This window comes from Xyrauchen texanus, chromosome 31 (genome assembly GCF_025860055.1).
Source record: "Xyrauchen texanus isolate HMW12.3.18 chromosome 31, RBS_HiC_50CHRs, whole genome shotgun sequence".
NCBI lineage: Eukaryota > Metazoa > Chordata > Actinopteri > Cypriniformes > Catostomidae > Xyrauchen > Xyrauchen texanus.
This window is the reverse complement of record NC_068306.1, coordinates 26,656,980-26,677,789: the sequence shown is the minus strand read 5'-3', so window position 1 is coordinate 26,677,789 and position 20,810 is coordinate 26,656,980. Positions and strand designations below refer to the sequence as shown.

The window sequence follows — 20,810 nt, the reverse complement described above, 5'->3', positions numbered from 1 at the left end:
TGGATCTTGGTAAAAATAAATGAAAAAAAAAAACTTTAAGGCAAACCTTTCTCTGTCAGCAATTGATCATCTAATGTTAAGTTGAGTATCAATGTAGTCCACATATATGACACAAAATTACACAGCAACTCAAATTTGCTTACATCATTTTCATTTATTTATGTTTTATTTGTTGACAGCTTCAGCATCAGAACATATGGATATTGTATGCATTCTGACAAACAGAACATGCTCCAACTTAAAATTTCATTATTATGGTGGGTCAGAAAACATCATGAAAATAATAATTATAACCTACTTGATACCAAACGAGGTCTAATGTGAGATTATATAAAATTATATTTACTTCTTTGATCTATAACAGTTCAAAATAATTTCTGAATGTCTTTTTAATACTACAGGACACGGTAAGACAAGATGTTTTTCTTGCCAATAAAATCATGAGGAAAAAACTACTTATTACTCAACAAAGCTACGAATTAGCTAAAAATGATGACAGTATTATCAGTTTCTTTCTTTATTTCTGTCCAGCTTCAGCCTGAGAAAATATTCCACGATCAGCATCAGCATCAGTGACAGCACAATTCTCTATTCACTATTCAATATTCATTGCTCATTACAAACACCACATAATTCTTACTTTGGACGAATTAAATCAATAACTGTGATTCGTCTTGGATTCCAAACACAGATTTCCTCAAGACCACTTGGCACAATGCCACATTTTGGGAGTCAGCAGGTAGTCATACACATGATCATGTACATTTTTTTCCATTGGGTAAACTTGATAGTCCATAACTTTCCCAACATTAACCTTCACTCTCAGAACACTTCTCTGTTGTATTGGAACTTGATCCATCTTTCTGCTGGCATGATCCATCTTTCTGATCTCGGCTGAGGTGTATACCTTGCCCAAAAATGCCACAAGACTGAGGAAAACCATAGGCTTTAATTCTTTCTGCATTCTCCTTAGTTGTGGCATGGAACATGGTGTAGATTTTATCTTCAATTGGATCTTCTGTACTTTGAAGGGATGGTGGAATTTCATCTATAACAGAGATTCATTTTGGATCCCAAACAGTCTTCTTAAAGACAACTTGATACCATGCCACATTTTGGAGGACACCAGGCAGTGTAATACCCATAATTGTGCAGATTAAGTGGACAATTAAGAGGATATCTGCTGGCCTTCTTGAGATCATGTCTGAGGTAGACACCATGTCCCAGCATGCCATATTATGATGGAAAAAAGCCAAAGAACTTGATCTGTTCTGCCGGAGTTTGAGAGATCCCATGATACCCATGGCACACCTGAATACAAGTCATCCTCAGCCCACATGATTAAGCCTTAAGACAAAAATAAACCGAAAATCTGTTTAAGTGTTCCAGTTTGACTAAAAAAACACCCTATTTAAAATTTAAGAGGAAGGAGGAAGGGAAAGGATAAGGAGGACTGAAGGAGTGCAATCAGAAACAGATTAACAGTTACATAAGTGGGGGTGAAAATATGTTACTTATCTCTCTAATGATAAATTTGGTAAAAAGCAGAGCCCAACACAGGTTACAACAGCAAATTGTTCTTGGGTACAGCCTTTAACTAATAGTGTAAACCACATTGCAGGTGTAGAAAAATGACAAGCTCATTAAGAAATATTCTGAGAGCCTGAAGCAGGTTTTGGAGTGAGTATGTAGTGGTTGCATATATTTGTTCAATTACATACCTACACGATTTCACACTGCAATAGTTTTGCACTTACTAATGGCACTTTCCTTGACTGTGTCTTTCTTCTGCGCTAGCTTCTACTACTCTAGCTACTCATTTGCAGTGCGATACTGCAGATATTATTTCCTTTTGTATGTCAAATTGTTTGTTATGTACCACATTTGTTAGTCACCTAGGATAAAAGTGTCTGCTAAATTACTAAATGTAAGTAATTTAGGCGCTTACAATAACTTTCCAAGTACCAAATTAGATGGTAAGAACATATATGAATGAACATGTGATTGTAGCATGTGATTGTATTTAAGGCATAACCCAGATCACATTAGAAAATAAGTTTCATATCTCTACCATCACACAGCAATTCCTGTGAAGGTAAAGGAGGTCAACAATATGTCATTAAATCAATCTTCAAAGGTCAAGGGTGTTCAAAGGTTTGTGGACATGCAAGTCTAAACTTCCTGTGTATGAAATATGACACAATGGAAGGTAAAATGACTGTGCAACTGCCACCCAGCATGTGTGTAAGCCTGCACATCTAATTGAAAAGGCAGTTGTTGTTTTTTTTTGCACTTTTATTATTTGCATCATGTTCGACATGATATTACCCTTTATTTATATTGGCTTAACAATTAACATAACAACAGCATTATGAACCAAACCCCCCTGTACTCCATAAATACAAAGAATGTTCAAAAAAGGTTTTGAAAGGTTGTGCATTCTTCTGTTCAACACAATGCATTACTGATTTATTTCTTATCCTCAATTAAGTTTTTAAACCAATGAATGTAACTAAAACCTGGTGTATTTGTATCCTTTTATATATTTTTTCAGTCATTTAAACAACACAGAGCTTAAACAATTATAATTAAAAATAAATGTATGCAATGGTTGTTAATGATCATTTTATTATATATTAATGAATTGTGCTTTAATTCTTGCACACCCATTTTTCTCTTGGCACACCCAAAGTCTTGTTTCTGGCTATGCCACTGGTGCAGACAATAGGTCAATAGGACTTCAAATACCACCAGGGGTGAAACTACCCTTTTACCTTTTACCTTATCTTTGCCCCTTTGCACGTTTCACCGTCTGACCACGTCCCTTGGGTTTGTTTTGGCACCCCACATTTGTATGGTGCCCCTATGCATAGCCTTAAAACGTGTAGGCTTAAAAGTGCTTTACTATGTAAAAAAGAATAACCCACCAACATATTTCTTGTTTGGCTAATAGGCAATGTGCAAGGTTGAAATACTGCACTGTTAAAATATTTAAGAGTCACATTTAACAATACGGAGATAAATTAGACATTTAAAGAACAGTAATAGTGAAGTCTCTTTTATTCTTTGTAAAACATGAGAAAATTAGCATCTTGGTTGATAACATGTAATTTTTGTTCATTTGTATTGTTTTTCACATTACATTAGAGTGGACAGACCTTAAAACACGTAAATTATGTCGATGATCTGAATTCATCTCGGATCCTAAACACAGTCTTCTTCAAGGCCACTTGGCACCATACCACAATTTGGAGGGCACCAGGCAGTGTCATACCATGGTCATTCCAGGTCTTCTGCAGTGGATATCCTTGACAGTAAATTCTCTTTATTCATCCACCATTAACCAAAACTCTTAAAACAACCCTATCAAGCTCAAACAGATTAAGAGGGTATCTGCTGGCCTTGTTCAGATCTCAGCAGAGATAGACACCACGTCCCAGCATGCCACCTTCAGATGGCCAAAAGCCAAAGGTGGTAATCAGTTGTGCATTTTCACAGAGAGGTCCCGTGATACATTAGGTATACATTACCATCAACAGGTTCTGTATAACTTGGCAGACATGGCACTCCTGGATACAAGTCATCCTGTGCCCACATGATTCCAAAATACAATCCTAACAATTAAAAAAAGTGAAGAGGCTGGTGAGAAGAATTAGAGGTTTGTGTAAATTAAAGATGCCTTTTAGTGATAGATATAGTGATAGATAGAGTAGGAAAGGAATATGTTGCTCACCTCATGGATGACAAATTCAGACTTAGTAAAAAGCTGTTTAAGAGACATATACAGTATACTCAGGTAATACTTGAAGGCCACATCTTATAATGGGAAGCCCATCTTTTAGTTTAGTTTCTTTCAGACAACATGCAAAGGCAGTAAATAACCAGATAGTTACATTTGACAGATGCATACTATGAATTTCATTTCAGATGAAAATGTAAAATTCAATCTGATATTATTTAGACACTGAAATGCACTTTCACCACACAGTGCAAATGGTAAATGGTCTGCACTTATATATCACTGTTTTAACCTTAGCAGTATTCAAAGCACTTTACAGTGTGTCTCATTCACCCATTCACAAACACAGTCACACACTAATGACGGCAGAGCTGCCTTGCAAGGCGCTAGCCTGCGATTGGGAGCAACTTGGGGTTTGGTGTCTTGCACAAGGACACTTCAGCATGTGGAGTCGTGTGGGTCTCATCAACGGTTTGTTTGGCATCTCATTCAGCACACAGCTGAATAAAACAGGCTGCATGACACTGATAAATGATTACTGCCAGAGAAACATTCACATACAGGTGTGAGGGACTTCAGCATTTTACAAATAACACAAAGTACAAACATTTTCCTCTCTTGGTTTTGGTTTTCCTCACTTGGTTTTGTTCGAGCGTCCTCTCTGTGTGCGAATGATGTGAAGATCAACTTGTATTTTATTAAAGTTCATCACTGAAAAGGTTTGCAGACTTGCAGACGCGTAACAGAAATGCTGCTTTAGCGTGCAGTTAGCTTCCACGAAAACCACCGAACATAGATTATGTGTTCTATAACGTAGTGTTCCCGAAATTCAAACTTTCGAGTTTGTCTATGATGCCCAAAATAGACTTAGGTAAGTTGGTTTTATATTCGCACATTCGCGTTAAAGAACTTTTTCAATTAAATTTTTTTGAAAAAAAACAATTTTTTTCAGATTCGAAGCAGCTACATGATATTGACAACAAAGGTTGTGAACTACAACATTTTTTACAATCGATCAAAATGGGCAAGTATATTTTTAAGCATGTACTTTAGAGATGAATATTCAATGTGTGTCGTAACCAAGATAGGGACCGTCTAAAAAGTTAATATTGTTTTTCATCGTGTGCAAACAGACAACTACATTTTAGCCAACTGCAGATGTAGCCTACTGGCAAATATCTCTCACATTATGTGTTCTGATGCTATCGAATGTCCTTTAGCAACAAAACCTGCATTATAATGATGGTGTTTAAAAATGTGTTTATGAAATAATAATGAATGAATCTGTACATAAACTGTAATTTGGTAACAATCCAGACTGTAGAAAGGAAACCCTTACAAAAATAACCTACAGGAATCCTGCAGGATTTTCATTTTTTCTGCAGGTATCCTGCAGGAATTATAAAATCCTGCAGGATTTTTCTCTTGTGCTGCACAGCAGTCCTGCAGGAAGTTTAAAATCCTACAGGATTTAAAAAAAAAATCTGCAGGAATTATAAAATCCTGCAGGATTTTTCACTAGTGTAGGATGTTGCTGCATGTTTCTGTTGTATTGAAGGGCTCATTCTAAAACAAGTAGGAATGTCCTGCACATACTGCTGTGCAGCACAAGTGAAAAATCCTGCAGGATTTTATAATTCCTGCAGAAACTAAATGTTTTCTTACAGGAGTTTTTTCCTGTAAATGAAAAATAAATAAATACAAAATGAAAAATAAATATAAAAAAAACTACAGGTTTTGGATTCAGGATAGACTATATAATGACTAGAGAATAAAACTGTGATAGTTGCTGTAGTTTTAGTCATACAATTTTTATTTAATTAGATTCAAGTACATTTCGTTGAACTATTTTTTATATATTATGCTCTGTTGGCAGCAATAGAAACAATGAGTCTTAACAAATAAATGAATACAATTAAGAGTAAGAATAGATATAGGCAAAAATAAAAAATTAACCATTACTCTAAATCATTTCAAAATTATGCATTTATGCAAACATCCAAGACATTTCAACATTTAAGAGATATGAGTCTGTGTACTGTACACTTTTACATTTTATAACATTAAGATCAAAACCAGCAATTTATTTTTAATCCAACTCCCATCTATTTGGTTGGATGCAAAAAAATTATTTGCAAGACCTGGCAGGTCCTTGAGATAGACACAGGTTGAATGTATGTCTGTGCATTTGATTAGTTCAACTGAGTCTATCCCTCTTTCTTTTAAAATGCTTGTTGCTGTTATCCCTGATTCTCTGTCTTTGCTGATGTCATTACTTGTTGTTTTCATAACATCAATGAAGGCATGACCCTCTCCTTGCGCATTACCTACATTTATAAATGATCGTATTAATGCTACAGACCCATGTTTGGTTTGAACTGCATAGTTGATTCTTTTAGATAAAGATTTTGCTCCTTTTGAATGAATTCGCTTGCCATATACCACAGCCCTAGAATAAAAACTGAAAGCTTTATTTGCACTAAAACCTGACTCTTGAAGGAGATAAGACTCTCTTGGGGTTGGCTGTCGTACATTTGGGCATCCAAGAAACATCACGCTAGAACTACCAATACACTTTGTGACAATCTTGGTACCTCCCAACATTTTTTCAACAAAGCTTTTGCTGTGTTGTGTTTGTTCATCATTGAATACAGCAGCAATGAGTCGTGGAACATGCTGGTAAAGGTTAAACATGTTAACAATTTGCTCTGCTACAGCTTGTGTGCCATGAAAGAGTTTCTGAAGGTGTCCATTCTGGGACTCATATAAGAATGCACTGTGACTCCATAAAGGACCCCAATTTTTTACAGATGCTGCTGCATGTACAAGTATGTGGACATTATAAGACACATGACACTTTCCATACAGAGACTCAAAGCGGCCCACAAATGATTTTAAAAGGCCATCAGCTTTGTCAATGTCATGGGGGAATTGAATCTTGAAGGAGAATGTATGTGGCCTGTACTAGAAGTAGTAAATGGTCAAGATATTTTCTGGGTAAAATGCCGAACAAACAGGGAAGGCTGTAAAATAAGAAAAAGTGTCTGTATTCGAAGCTTTCCAATATTTACGCAAAGAAATTGAACGGGGTGGTCTTGTTATACTTGCAGGTGGTTTAATGGCAAGTAACCTTCTTTCAATTTGCTCGACTTCTCTTCCAATGTACCAAGACTCTGTATGGTATTTGGAGTCAAACCATAGGGTAGTCAGCTGGCGACAAACACCAAGTAATATGCCATGCATGTAATCATATCCAAATCCAGTAACCATGTTAAAAAACATCAGCAGCATTAGAGGAGATGGACCTTTTACACCATTTATGCATGTTTCCGAATCCACAGCTTGCTGAGCATCTTTAGTGTGTTTTTTGTGTGATCTTAGCTCTGGCTCCGTTGACTGCAAAGGATACACCCTTGTAAACCCATTACCCTTTTCTACAACTTCACCCTTTTGATAACACCAGTTACAACCATGCTCTCCATTAAATTGCTTGACGTTCTGTACAGCACAACGAGCCACTGAATCACAAATGCAAAGCAAACTGTAAACATGGACTACTGATTTTTCACCTTTCCACTGACAAGGTAACCCTTGGTTTTCAAGACTTCGCAATTCATTAACAAACGATTGCAGAAACGAGTTCATTTCTGGCTTTCTTGGCCCAAACCACAAACCGCCAAGAATGACATGCTTTGCCCTCAGATTAGGGGAGCTCGTTGATTGTAACTTGAAGTGGCCAGATATGAAAAGGAGAAGATTTGAAAATTGGAACACCATCAACATTCCATGACACTGAAATATTCGCCAAATTTGGGTCATTTAGTGCATCAATAGATTTGTACATAGTGCCATCAAATATGTCTTCAACGTTTTGTGAGTTGCGCTTTGTCCTTGACCATTTGTAATTCAAAGACTGACAAAAATCTGTATTCTGAAATTTACCTCTTAATTGATCTGCAATAGATAACTTGATAAAGACAGAGCCAGATTTGATTAGGTTTTCCATGTCCCCTGGGGCACCATTGCATGAAGCACAGTGGGTGGGGATTTCATTACCAAAGAAATATTGGCAGGATGGGCAAATATACTGGACTTCAAAAGTGTCACAGTGAAAGGATTTCATGAACTTGTATAAGCTATCTGGAACGCCATTGGTTGAATCAGGACAGTGGAGATTGATAAGATCTAACAAGTCACTCAAAGCCACTTTGGATGTTGTATGCCTGAGGCTGTAGGCAAGTATAGACAGGAGAGATTCTTCATTAGTGATTTTGGCATTTGGATATATCTTTTCCTCACTGGCACACCACTCCTCTCTTTCTTCTGTGCTTCCCTCACAAACTGCACTGTGGTTTCTGACAATCTAGAAAGTAAATATTGCACTTATTACAAGCTGACACATAAAGAAGAAAAAAAAGTGTGAGGCTATAGACTAGTACATATTCTAAACTTTATTCTCACATGAGTCTGTGGAAAGTTCTCATAAGCTGTGCTAAAAACATCATCCTCATCATCAGCAGAAAAGCTTTCCTGTCAGAAATTGTGCATTTATTACACATTAAAACAAAGATATGAACACAGATATTTACAAATGTATGCAAAAAACATTGGATAAAAAGAAAAGATCAGAAATTCTTCTCACATCAGCATCTGAAAAGTTCCCATCAGCATCGCTGATGACCTCATTCTCATCATCAGTAGAAACGTTTCCCTGTGAGACATGTACAGCTATTGGACCACTATGCATGTACTATACTTTTACATTTTTATATGTACTGGCTGAAAAGGAACAAAGAATTGCCAACCTTATGACAATAAAGAAGCGCAATTCTAAAGAAGATTAACTTTGAAAAAAAAAAAACTATTCTCACATGAGCATCAGGGGAGTTCCTGTTAGATTTGCTGATATTGTCACCACTGTCATCATTGGAAATGTTTTCCTATAAGTATGAAATTATAAACATACAGGAGCTAGTTAGACATGGCTTCTTGTCTAACTATGGCCATGTATTTATCACTGAAAATGGTTTTAGGCCAACATCAAAACCTGAATTACTTCAACTATATCAGGAATAAGCCATGTCTTGTATGATCTTCTCTTTTTGCGCCTGAAGAAGAAGAAAGAGCAGAATTCTTGCTTATTTGATTAATGTCAATATGTAATTTTACAATAAGAAAACAATTGCCTAAATTACAGTTATTTGCATATTATTCTGAATTCAGCAACCTATTATATTCTGTGTCCATCGCCTTTTTGTAGCTGCTGGAACAGGTGCCTCTTCATTTAAGTACACTTTATACTCCATTTGTATCCTTCAAAAAGAAACAATAGTGTTATTTCTTTGTAAGCATAATAAAGAATATATTTTTTTTGCATTATCCGAATAGCTTAAACCAAATTGTAATATGAGAACATTTTCTAAAAATTACAATAACGAATCTGGGTATTTATAAAATTGAATTAGGAACATAGGATTAATATATATATATATTTTTAGAAGGCTATTTATTTTAAAGAAAATAAAAGTTGTCGCGAAAGACTTGTGTTTTAAGGAATCTGTTGAATAAGAGTCTTTCACCCTGAAAAAGACGCTCGTGTAATTTACATAAAGAACCGGTAAATGAATCTTTCTAGAGATGACTTAGTGATGATTAATTAGTGCTTAGCAAAAGACCTTGGTAAATTTTATTGATACGGTTGGGTCATTTAATTAATGCAGTCATACACTCGTTCTCTACATAGATTTCAGCGTATTCCCATTTCTGCAACTGAATCTTGATGACTGATGGTTGTTTGTGCTTTTTAAAGAAATTTTCTGGGTATAATACAAGTTACACTCAATCAGTAGCATTTGTGCATTTATAATGTTGATTAGCACAAAATATTATTTCGTTCCTCTTTTACAAAAAAAAAAAAAGAAAATAAAGAAACAATAGATAATAAAGCGTTTATAATGGAATTGAATGTGGCCAGTCCATAAACATTAAAATAGACACGGTTTCAAAAGTGTAGCCACAAGATGTAAACATTTTGTGTTAACATGATTTTAGAGTGATAAAATTGCTTACAGGGTTTACAGCATTATATCATCAGGGCAACGAAGTTGTAATATTGGAAATAACTTCAATAAATAAGATTAGTATGCAATATTATCCCTCTGAAATCATGTTCATGCACATAGTGTTTACGTCTTGTGGCTACACTTTTGAAACTGTTTGTATTTTAATATTTATAGACTGGCCCCATTCACTTCCATTGTTTTTGTAATAAACGTGATGAGTCAAAATTCCTTTTCACAGTAATCAACATTATGCCACAAATGTTGTGGATTGAGTTTCATTTGTATCTAACCCAGAATGTTTTTTTTTTTTTTTAATACAACTACATTTCTACATTTACAGAAGAAAATGTGAGTTGTGCTTGCCCGTGCATAACCTGTCACCACAATGCTAGGGCGTTGTCAAGTGCATTGCTATGCGTCTGTATGGTGTTCTCGGTGGTTGCCATGGTGATTGCTTGGCTGACTGCTTGGTGGTTGTTTACTGTACCAGGTCAAAATAGCCCACCCCCTAGTCTATATGATATTCTGCTTCTTAGATATGGATTGGGTCCCTCCTTCAATGTAAATCTATGGGATTTTTTTTCACCTGATTTATCATCTGCCAGACAAAAATCACAAGTTTAGAAAACTAGTTAAAAATGTCCCCTCGCAAACCACATTATTTCATGTATCAAGCATGAGCAAATAACAATAGCGATGCTTGCCTAAGCAAACTCTACTTATTAGCATCAGAGGTTATGGTGGGTCATTGTGTGTCCAGTTTAGAGATTGGAAGTGTGCAGGTGCTGTTGTTTGAACCTGGTAGTTGCACAGTGTGTACATTGGTGGGACTTTGGAGTGAGTAGAACAGCAGAGAAGGTGATAGAAGTGTGTCTGTGTAGGTGTGAGGGCTGGTGACATTCACACATCTCCGCAAACAGACCAGCAGAGTGAGACCTAGAGAGATGGCTTGGGAAAAACAGGGTAATGAAATGAGACACTGAGAGAAACTGGGAATTTTGGCTATAGTATATGTTATGGTTTGGTGTCTGCAGGTTAAAATGACGATTCACCTACAGCTTGCTGAGCCTCAAGAGACCATTTTACATTTCCATTATGCTTTCCGGTGCAATTTAGAGAGTTATTTACAACTTGCAAAATTCATAGTATACACAGTAGAATTCAGATTTACAGTTAAAGGAATATTTCGGGTTCAATACAAGTTAAGCTCATTCAACCACATTTGTGGCATTATATTAATTACCTCAACATTGTATTTTGACTTGCCTCTCCTTTCTTTAAAAAAAGAAGCAGCAAAAATCTGGTTAACAGTGAGGCACTTACAATGGAAATGAATGGGGGCAATTTTTTAACATTAAAAAACTCACTGTTTCAAACGTTTACCCACAAGACATAACAATATGCATATACACATGATTTTAGTGTTATAAAGTCACTTACTAACTTTTCTGTGTAACAACTTTTTCTGTGCCATGATGATGCAATGTCAACAAACCCTAAATCCATAAAATGGATTACAATTTATTCAAATTTTACAATTCAAATAATGCATACGTTTTAACAGAAAAATGAATGTAAGTGCGTTTATTAAATGATAAGCTTCACATTTCTCCCTTTAAATCCACCACATATTGGCCCCATTCACTTCTATTGTAAGTGACTCACGGTAACTTTGTTTTTGCTTTTTATAGAATAGGAGGAACGAGTTAAAAAGTAAATATTTGTGGTTATGCAACAAATGCTGTCGATTGAAAAATTGGACACTGTTTCCATATGTTTCCATCATTAAACTTCACTTCAAAATCATAATAGGGAGTTTGTCCTACCTAACAGCTTCCACTATTCTGAGAAGGCTTTCCATTAGATGTTGGAACACGTACTACTAATAAAATCTGTTTGAATGAACTGTAAGTTGCTTTGAAAGTGTCTACCAAATGCAATTATATAAAACAGTTTACCATAACTCATTGTTTCAGCATGTTTACCTCAATGTTCAGGTCAAATGAATCGTCCATCGTGTGCATCTCAACACCTCTGAGCACATTTGAGGAGGCGTGTGTATGGCACCAGCCTCCACACCTCTGTAGACACACTTCTCTCACCCTCTCTGCTCCTCTGCTCTCAATAGTCCTATACTGGCAACTTGTTCTCTGGGCCCAAACACAGGATCACCGTTCCCGCTGCAGCACCTACACATCTCAGCCCTGACCCAAGAAGAGACCACACGGTGACCCTGTGTGTACATGCTGCTGGTGTGAACATTACAATCAGATTCCATATTCCAAATACATTAGGAATTATGGTGGCAAGACAACTTTAATACTTTTGTAATGCTTTGTGTATTTTATAAAATGATTTTTTTAAAAATCATAATTTTATCATTTGTATTATATAATAGCAATATTTGTATTGTTCTGTTGCCTGGAAAATGTGCAAACTCCAGGGACACAAATTACAATTCTAAACCACTACATTTAAGTACAATCATACGTGAGCTGAAATAGCCTGTCACATCTATTTATTGTTTTTGCTGGTTCATAGTTGACCCTTCCAATAAGAGGCTGGATTACTGTTATAATCTCATTACTGTGAGGTGACATGTGAGTGGAATATTTAGTGAGATTGAGAGGAGGGGTTCAGTTGAAACTGGCTCAAACTGTACGCACATAGATGAAAGATAGAGCTGTATCGTTCTCCAGGGGTAGAGCAACTTAACAAATAACAGACCAGGTAAGTTTAAGTTTGTGTGAATGGTTGTTTTTGTGTAATCATTGTAAATCGATGTGAGACTTTACAAAGTGAAACTGATTTCACATTACCAATATGTTTTTACCTAAATTCAAAATGTGGTAAGCCTATGACCAAAAAAATTCATACAGTTATACAAAGAAAGTGATGCAGCACACTTTTGTTGAGGTATACTGTACATTTGTGTTTTTCTCAGTAGAGTGCTTGCCATGTGAACAGTACATGTTGGAATATACAATGTTTGGCTTCATAGAAGAGAAAAATAAAACTGCACAACTCAAAATAAGGCTGATAGCCAAAACGTTTTTTGGCATAATTTGCACCTCTGAATTTAAGGTGTGTGTTTACATAAAGGAATGTTTTGGGTTCAATACAAGTTAAGCTAAATTGACAGCATTTGTTGCATAATGCTGATTACCAAAAAAAAAAAAAAATTATAATAATTTGACTCGTACATTTATGACTCGATATTTGAATTTGTTTTTCTTTAATGGATATGATGTGACAAGCTTTGGACACCTGCATTTGGGATTTTCTGCCATTCTTCTCAACAGATCCTCTCAAGCTATGTCAGGTTGGATGGGGACCATTGGTGGACAGCAATTTTCAGGTCTCTCCAGACACCACTAATTGGGTTCAAACTCTGGCTGGGCTACTCAAGGACATAAGCCAGTCTTGGCTGTGTGCTTAGGGTCATTGTCCTGTTGGAAGGTGAACCTTCGGCCCAGTCTGAGGTCCTGAGTGCTCTAAACCACATTTTCATTAAGGACATCTCTATGTTTTGCTGCGTTCAGCTTTCCTTCAACACTGACCAGTCCCCCAGTCCCTGCTGCTGAAAAACCCCCCATAGCATGATGTTGTTACCACCATGCTTCACCGATGGGATGGCATTGCGCAGGTGATGAGCGTTGCCTGGTTTCCTCCAGACATGATGCTTGGAATTGAGCCCAAACAGTTCAATCTTAATTTCATCAGACCAGAGAATCTTGTTTCTCACAGTCTGAGAGTCCTTTAGGTGCTTTTTGTGTCTTGCATTGACGAGAGGCTTCCGTCTGGCCACTCCAGCCCAGATCGGTGGAGTGTTACAGTGATGGTTGTACTTCTGCATGATTCTCCTATCTCCACACATGATCTCTGGAGCTCAAACAGTGACCATCAGGTTCTTGGTCACCTCTCTTACCAAGGCCGTGAGTGGTGGTGGCGTAGTGGGCTACAGCACATAACTGTTAATCAGAAGGTCGCTGGTTTGATCCCCACAGCCACCATCATTGTGTCTTTGAGCAAGGCACTTATCTCCAGGTTGCTCCGGGGGGATTGTCCCTGTAATAAGTGCTCTATAAGTTGCTTTGGATAAAAGCGTCTGCCAAATGCATAAATGTAAATGTAAGTCCCTTCTCCCCGATTGCTTAGTTTGGCACCGGGTGGCCATCTCTAGGAAGAGTCCTGGTTGATCCAAAATTCTTCTATTTAAGAATAATATGGAGGCCACTGTGCTCTTAGGAACTTTCAGTGCAGACGAAAAAATGTTGTAGCCTTCCCCATTTCTGTGCCTCGTGTTCTGTGTTGTTCGACACAACCATGTCTCTGAGCTCTGCATAAAGTTCCTTTGACCTCATGGCTTGGTTTTTGTTCTGATATGCATTTTCAGCTGTGAGATCTTATATAGACAGGTGTGTGCCTTTCCAAATCATGTCCAATCAATTGAATTTGCCACAGGTGGACACCAATCAAAGTGTAGAATCATCTCAAAGATGATCCAGAGAAATGGGATGCACCTGAGCTAAATTACAAGTGTCATAGCAAAGGGTCTGAATACATACTCCATTGTGATATTTCAGTTTTTTTTTTTTTTTATAAATTTGCAAAGTTATCAAATGTTTTTAGCTTTGTCATTATGGAGTAGTGTAGATTGATGTGAAAAAATAAATAACTGAAAGCAATTTAGCATAAGGCTGCAACATAAGAAAATGTGATTTTTTTTTAAGGGGTCTGAATACTTTCTGAATGCAATATAGTATATTTAAATACACACACACACTCACTGAGCGCTTTAATAGGAACACTATGGTTCTAATAAAGTGCCCCACGTGGTCTTCTGCTGTTGTAGCCCATTCGCCTCAAGGTTCGACGTGTTGTACATTCTGAGATGCTTTTCTGCTCACCACAATTTTACAGATGGGTTATCGGAGTTACCATATAGCCTTTCTGTCAGCTCGAAGCAGCCTGGCTATTCTCAATTGAACTCTCTCATCAACAAGGCATTTTCGTCCACAGAATTTCTGCTAACTGGATGTTTTTTTGTTTTTCGCACCATTCTCTACACACTCTAGAGACTGTTGTGCCTGAAAATCTCAGCAGATCAGCAGTTACAGAAATACTCAAACCAGCCCGTCTGGCACCAACAATCCCATGGTCGAAATAACTGAGATCACATTTTTCTCTATTCTGATGGTTGATGTGAACATTAACTGAAGCTCCTGTTCCATATATGTATTGTTTTATGCATTGAACTGCTGTCACATAGTTGTCTGATTAGAAAATTGCATGAATAAATCGGTGTACAGGTTTTCCTAATAAAGTGCTCAGTGAGTGTATACTGGTATTAATTCTGCAACCCTGCTGTGCATCAGTACCATATTGAAAACTGAGCATTGATTTAGCATTTTCTAAAACACTAAACCTCAGCACCAGACATGTTTAATCTCCTGAACATAGTTAATTGCTTCATTTTACAACCGTTTATATTTATATATTTATTTGAGAAAAAAAAATGAAAAAGAACTGTGTAAGTGTGGTGGTTTTAATAATGACATATGATTTATTTCAAAAGGTTTTGAAAAGCATCGAGACGACTGCTACAAAGCAAGTTGGATCATCTTGTCTGGACCCTACAGAACATACTACAGCCCATGTCTTGCTGTTTTATTCACCTCTGTTTTTCTGTTTTTATCTGTGATAAAGAGTGTGTAACAGTGTTCTCCAGGTGTTGAATAAAAAGAATGACTAAACTCTATTTTATGTTTTCCTGTTGTATGACATCTGTGTTTAACATGGAACTTTAACAATAACACAATTCATGTACATTGATTGATGTTTACAGTCCTGCAGAAATATTACTGTCCGTGGTACTGAATGTCATACATTATCCTGTATTCCAGAATGCACTTCTTCAGGACTTCATAACAAAAACTTAACTTGAATCATTACAATAAGGGTGTTGCTTATTTATAACGTTGAAAATATGATTAATCTAAAGTATCTGAATTTCTTTAATCAATGAAAGAAATGTGTTGTACAAGGAACAGCAGTTATAATACATACTTTTACCTAATACATTGATCAAAGTTAATTGAGTAGAGTGATCACTAGGAACATGCTATAACCTCTGGAACATGAAAAAGGTGAAAATAGAATAATTTCTTCAGAATAATATGATTGTAATATACTTACAGTAAGGTAGGTATTGGCAGTATTCAACATGTAGTAAGTCAGTCTGATCACTAGGAAAGCACTACAACCATTGGAATATAAATATAAAAAAACACTATAGGTGAATTACAGTTTATTACATAAACATATGTAATAAACACATGTAATAATGTTTATTACATAAATATATTTGATAATTGTACAGTAAGGGAGTTATTGTGAAAATTTCACCTGTAGTAAGTCAGTCTGATCACTAGGAAAGCACTACAGCCATTGGAACAGGAAAAAATACTTTAGGGGAATTACAGTAATGTTTTCTTGAACTTATTAGTTTATTGTACGTACAGTAAGGAGTTATTGTCAAATTTCACCTGTAGTAAGTCAGTATGGTCACTAGAAAGCACTACAGCCTTTGGAACAGGAAAATTATTTGATAATTGTACTGTTTGGGGGGGTACAGTTGTAAGACCCAGGACCAGATAATATGATGAAAGAAGACCAGGAGTCGTGAAATTCAATCAAATAAGTACAATTTTACTGAAGAATAGTTTGCAGTTAAATTGGTAGAGCCAGCGTCAAAGTCACAAGGAGGTCGCAAGCCAACTCTACCTTACAAACAAATCTCACACAATTATACCTTTTCCAAGGACATGCATTACATAATCGTTTACTTCTGATTGGCTAAGACAACAAAGTCTAAACAATAATACATTTTTGATAGATAAGTGGGTATATCGCCGTTAATCAGAATATTTGTCGTCCATTTCCGAGATTTAAGTCCGTGGTGGTGACCTTCTTCCAGGGTCCGAGAATGTTTTAGGCTATATCACAAAGTTCAGAACCTGCAAAGAATATCAAACGCACACACACACAGAACACTGACAAACAACAGTTCTCTTCGAGGCTGAAGAAGGCCTGAGCTAATTATCAGAAGATCAGTCCACCTTAACAGGCTGATAAAACATTTCACTCCAGGAAAGCAGGAAAGATAATATGCCCCTTTACTCCACTCCCTAAAGAAATACACATGAGATGTTCACTTAATGAAAATAATGTGAAATTATGTATAAATTGACCCTCAAACTTATACAAGTCAACTAAGACAGATATATAGATGCAGATATGTGGATATTGTTGTGAAATATGCAATTATTCTATTCTAATCATGGCTTTTGGTATATGAAGTATTTATGGGTCATAGTAAACCACAATTGTAACTAATAAAAAGTGGTTTTATAATGAAAGGTACCATAAGTAGTTGTTAAACAATTTATTAAGAATGTGTTTACTGTAAAACACTTGTATTAATAATCATTGTAACCATATATTGAGAAAATAGTTTATTAAGAAAAACACCTCAACTTGTTTTATAAAGATTTTTATTATGAAAATGGTTTATAAAGAAAAACATACTACACTGAATGTTGTAAGCATTTATTAAGCAGATGATGGTGGCAGAGTAGAGAGGAGTTGAAAATGTATTAGAAAGAGCTTTGCAAAAGAAAGGAGAAAAATGCCATCATTACCGTCTATGTGTTATGGACGAGATACAGAAGATACAGCGATGATGGAAAGGTCCAGAAAAAGAGGACAAAGAGACAAAGAGTTTTATATGCAAAAGTCCTAAGGGGTCTTCCAGAAATAATGACAGTTCAAGATTTTATGTTTGACCAATTGGCTGTAAAAGACTGAATGTATGCAGAGGAAGTTTCCAGGAGGGGATTTCTGAACATGTCAAAAAGTTGATGGACTTTAAAAAGGACTGTAAAGGAATGTCCAGCCAGAGGCAGATTCACCAAGGACGTCTCCGGTGTTATGATACCTTGCCATTGCACCTCATGAAGTTAAAAGCTTGTAAATTATTTGGTTTTGATTTACTTACAATATATATATAATATATATGCAATACATGAGTACAGAGTCTCTCTCACGCTCTCTGAATCCCAAGACAATTATCATCAAAAGGCCCCTTGCATGTGAACACAACCCAAGGGCACACACTGGAATGCACCTAAAAGAAAATGAATACAGAAATGATTAGGATATTGATTGTTGAATTTTTAATAAGAATAAAGTAATCATTCAAAAGGATATATATAAAAAGGATATATATATTATTAAATTGAAGAGACAGGGGATTCTGACCCCAACCCTTCAGTACGTACAGTAAGGGAGTTATTGTCAAATTTTCACCTGTAGTAAGTAGGTATGGTCAATAGGAAAGCACTACAGCCTTTGGAACATGAAAAAATCCCTTTGGTGAATTACTGTAACTTTTACATAAAACATTTTTGCGTACTGTATGTACAATAGCCTACACAAAAGTACACTAAAGCAGTCTAGGTGAATACGCAGCAAATATCAAACCTGAAACTATTTTTACCCTGGTTGGGTTTTTTTTAAAAACTTGACTATGTTCATGGTGCTGTCCAGGCTATGTGGTCCTGAAGGTCCTACATGATCAAGTCTGCCACTTGGGTAAAGTTGCTTTTTATATTCGCTTCGCATATTTGCGGAGTTCCGCGTTCAATATCTCGTGAGCTGAATATTGTTACTACACAAATAACATTGTTTTAATATTTTAATCTCCTCAAAACGAGCTTTCCTTCGGGTTTGCACTTTGCAGATGGTCCCTTCTTAGCAGCCTGCGCATAGAGATCAATGTATTTTGTACAGTGCGAAGGAAAGATCGTTTTGAGGAAATTTATGTTGTAGCTTCTGGTGTTTTATCTGTAGTTATATGTGATAGGTGTTGTGTGTAGCAACAACGTTTAGTTCACGAGTTATTGAACGCGGAAGTCCGTGAATGTGCGAATGTGCAATATAAAACTAACTTTACCTAAGTCCAAAATAGTATTTAGATTAGCAGCTCACTCGGATTTGAGATTTAGGCAACCCAACAAGGTTGCTGCCATTAACTCCCATTCAAATCATTATAAACAACAGGATGAAAATCGTGGATGATGACATGATTGGAGGCAGCTCGCTGCTCACGAAGAAGAAAACAAGGATGATGAAGACGACGAGGAGGCGCCTGTGGTGTGTAGAAGGATGCTGTCCTTCTTTAAACTAAATAGCTAATTTTACTACCGCCAGTTAAAATATCAGCAATATACAGTAGATTAGAAGGTGTGATATGCTTTTACCCAGTTTGAAAGTCATACTGAATAATATGCATTCAAAGTGTTTTTGTAACACATTCACAGCCAATATGAGAAAAAAAATAAAAAATGAACACCATGGTACTCCCTTTCGTTTTTGAATATGACATCATGGCAATATAATGTTTTAGGGCATGTACCATGGTATTGTTGATGAACTTTGGAAGTATCATGAAAATACCATGGTGTATAAGAACACACTGTGTCTGGTGCTCATCATTGTTCCATGGTTTCTCCCAAGTACCTTTTGTTAGGGATTGCAAGCATGAAAGTTACATTGCAGTCCAGCTGTGGCACTCTGCATTAATGTTAAATGTCTTGTAAATCCTCTGTTTTTAGATAGCAGAAATGATAGATGAACGGCCAGATGAGGTTAAGCAGTTGGAGGCATTCCGAGCCAGTAACAAGTGGAAAGTGATGGGTGGTAAGACTTGTATGTTTTTTATTTGTGTGTGTGTGTGGTTGCAAATATATATATATTTGTGTCTTACATTCTCACAACAGATACAGATCCCCAAGAAATCCAGGACTCAATTTTAAATAGAAGGTAACAGTCTTTACTCTCCCCCTATTTATTCTTATTTAGTCACCGTATATACAGTGTAATGAAGGTCCCTTGTATGTTTAGTTCAGAAACTGACAGAGGTCATATGGTACAGCATGACTCGCCAGATGGTTCTCCTGTACGGAGGGTGCGGCACAACTCCCCTGAACTCTCGCCCAAAAGGGGTCGCCATGACTTGCCAGATCTCTCACCTCCGGGAAGAAAATATCATGACTCGTCTGATCTTTCTTCCCAGAGACACAGAACAGAAAACAAAAACAGACGACATGACTCCTCATCGCCTTCCACTCCAAGAAAGAGCGTAAAAGTCTCACCTTCCAGATCTCAGAGGCAGCACAATAAAGGTACAGTGATAAGACCACTAGTTTGGCTATAAATGATTTGCTTCCTGAGCACTTTACTTTTAGTTTTCTTCTTTGCACATCTTACTGTACAAGTGAAATGTGTGATTTTTCTGATTTTTTAATGTTTCCCCTATCCCAGCCTAATATGCAGAGACTGCTATAAGTATGGCATTTGTTGGTTGATTTCACCAAAATGTGTAAACCCTGTGTCTCTGTGGTTAGAAATTAAAGTCCCTGATGACATGCACTGTAGATTGGTTGTATATTTGTCATTTCAGAGTCCCAGCACAGAAAAAAGACGAAAGCCAACCCCTCGGGTGACCTTTCGCCCCCCAGGATACGAGCCCAGACCAGCAAATGCTCTGACTCGGACCAGTCCCCTCCACGCAGATGTCCCCATGGGCGACTGGGCTCGGATTCAGATCTCTCTCCTCCCAGGAAGAAGCACCAGGGGAGAAGTGGATCTGACTCTGACCTGTCTCCACCACGTAGGACACACTCTCTTGATGGACAGGCAGTAAGTTTAAATATATGCCATATTTAGTGGAGATGGATCATGTTGGTCAACTAGTCGATACGTGAGGTGGAATAGTTTTAGACTTTTCTTGGATGCTTTTAGCAGCAGTGCTTTAATTAGCGTGTTGTGAAACCTTCTCTTAAAAAACTGTATCTTAAAAAATTATCCAAATTAATACACTGTTCCTACACCTATACATCAGAATGAGCTTTATTGCCAAGTATGCTTACACATACAAGGCATTT

General features: G+C 36.7%; 2 protein-coding genes and 1 pseudogene across 2 annotated transcripts in view; 1 reads left to right on the top strand and 2 right to left on the bottom strand.

Moving 5' to 3' along the window:
- Positions 1 to 636: 636 nt before the first annotated feature.
- Positions 637 to 3,597, bottom strand: LOC127624902 (uncharacterized; annotated as a pseudogene).
- Positions 3,598 to 7,442: 3,845 nt separating this feature from the next.
- On the bottom strand, positions 7,443 to 12,079 carry LOC127624901 (uncharacterized). The gene is made up of 6 exons (XM_052099842.1): positions 11,904 to 12,079; positions 8,796 to 8,847; positions 8,611 to 8,679; positions 8,382 to 8,450; positions 8,201 to 8,269; positions 7,443 to 8,102 (listed from the first exon to the last, which is right to left on the bottom strand). Exons 1-6 carry the CDS (start codon positions 12,077 to 12,079, stop codon positions 7,443 to 7,445), a joined length of 1,095 nt encoding a protein of 364 aa, XP_051955802.1.
- Positions 12,080 to 18,793: 6,714 nt separating this feature from the next.
- LOC127625217 (BUD13 homolog) overlaps positions 18,794 to 20,810 on the top strand; it is an 8,834-nt gene continuing 6,817 nt past the window's right edge. Inside the window, 6 exon segments of the mRNA XM_052100363.1 lie at positions 18,794 to 18,944; positions 18,947 to 19,017; positions 19,479 to 19,563; positions 19,644 to 19,686; positions 19,768 to 20,048; positions 20,327 to 20,565. Of these exon segments, the coding sequence (XP_051956323.1) occupies positions 18,926 to 18,944; positions 18,947 to 19,017; positions 19,479 to 19,563; positions 19,644 to 19,686; positions 19,768 to 20,048; positions 20,327 to 20,565 (738 nt within the window). The 5' untranslated portion in view covers positions 18,794 to 18,925.

Bases quoted from the DNA above. Each gene is read 5' to 3' on its own strand.
- LOC127624901 (XM_052099842.1), bottom strand. From the start codon at position 12,079: ATGGAATCTGATTGTAATGTTCACACCAGCAGCATGTACACACAGGGT. The intron at 8,680-8,795 runs GTAATTCAGGTT...TCATACTTATAG, and splicing joins TTATTCCTGATATAGTTGAA to GAAAACATTTCCAATGATGA. The intron at 8,270-8,381 runs GTGAGAAGAATT...AATTTCTGACAG, and splicing joins GGAACTTTTCAGATGCTGAT to GAAAGCTTTTCTGCTGATGA.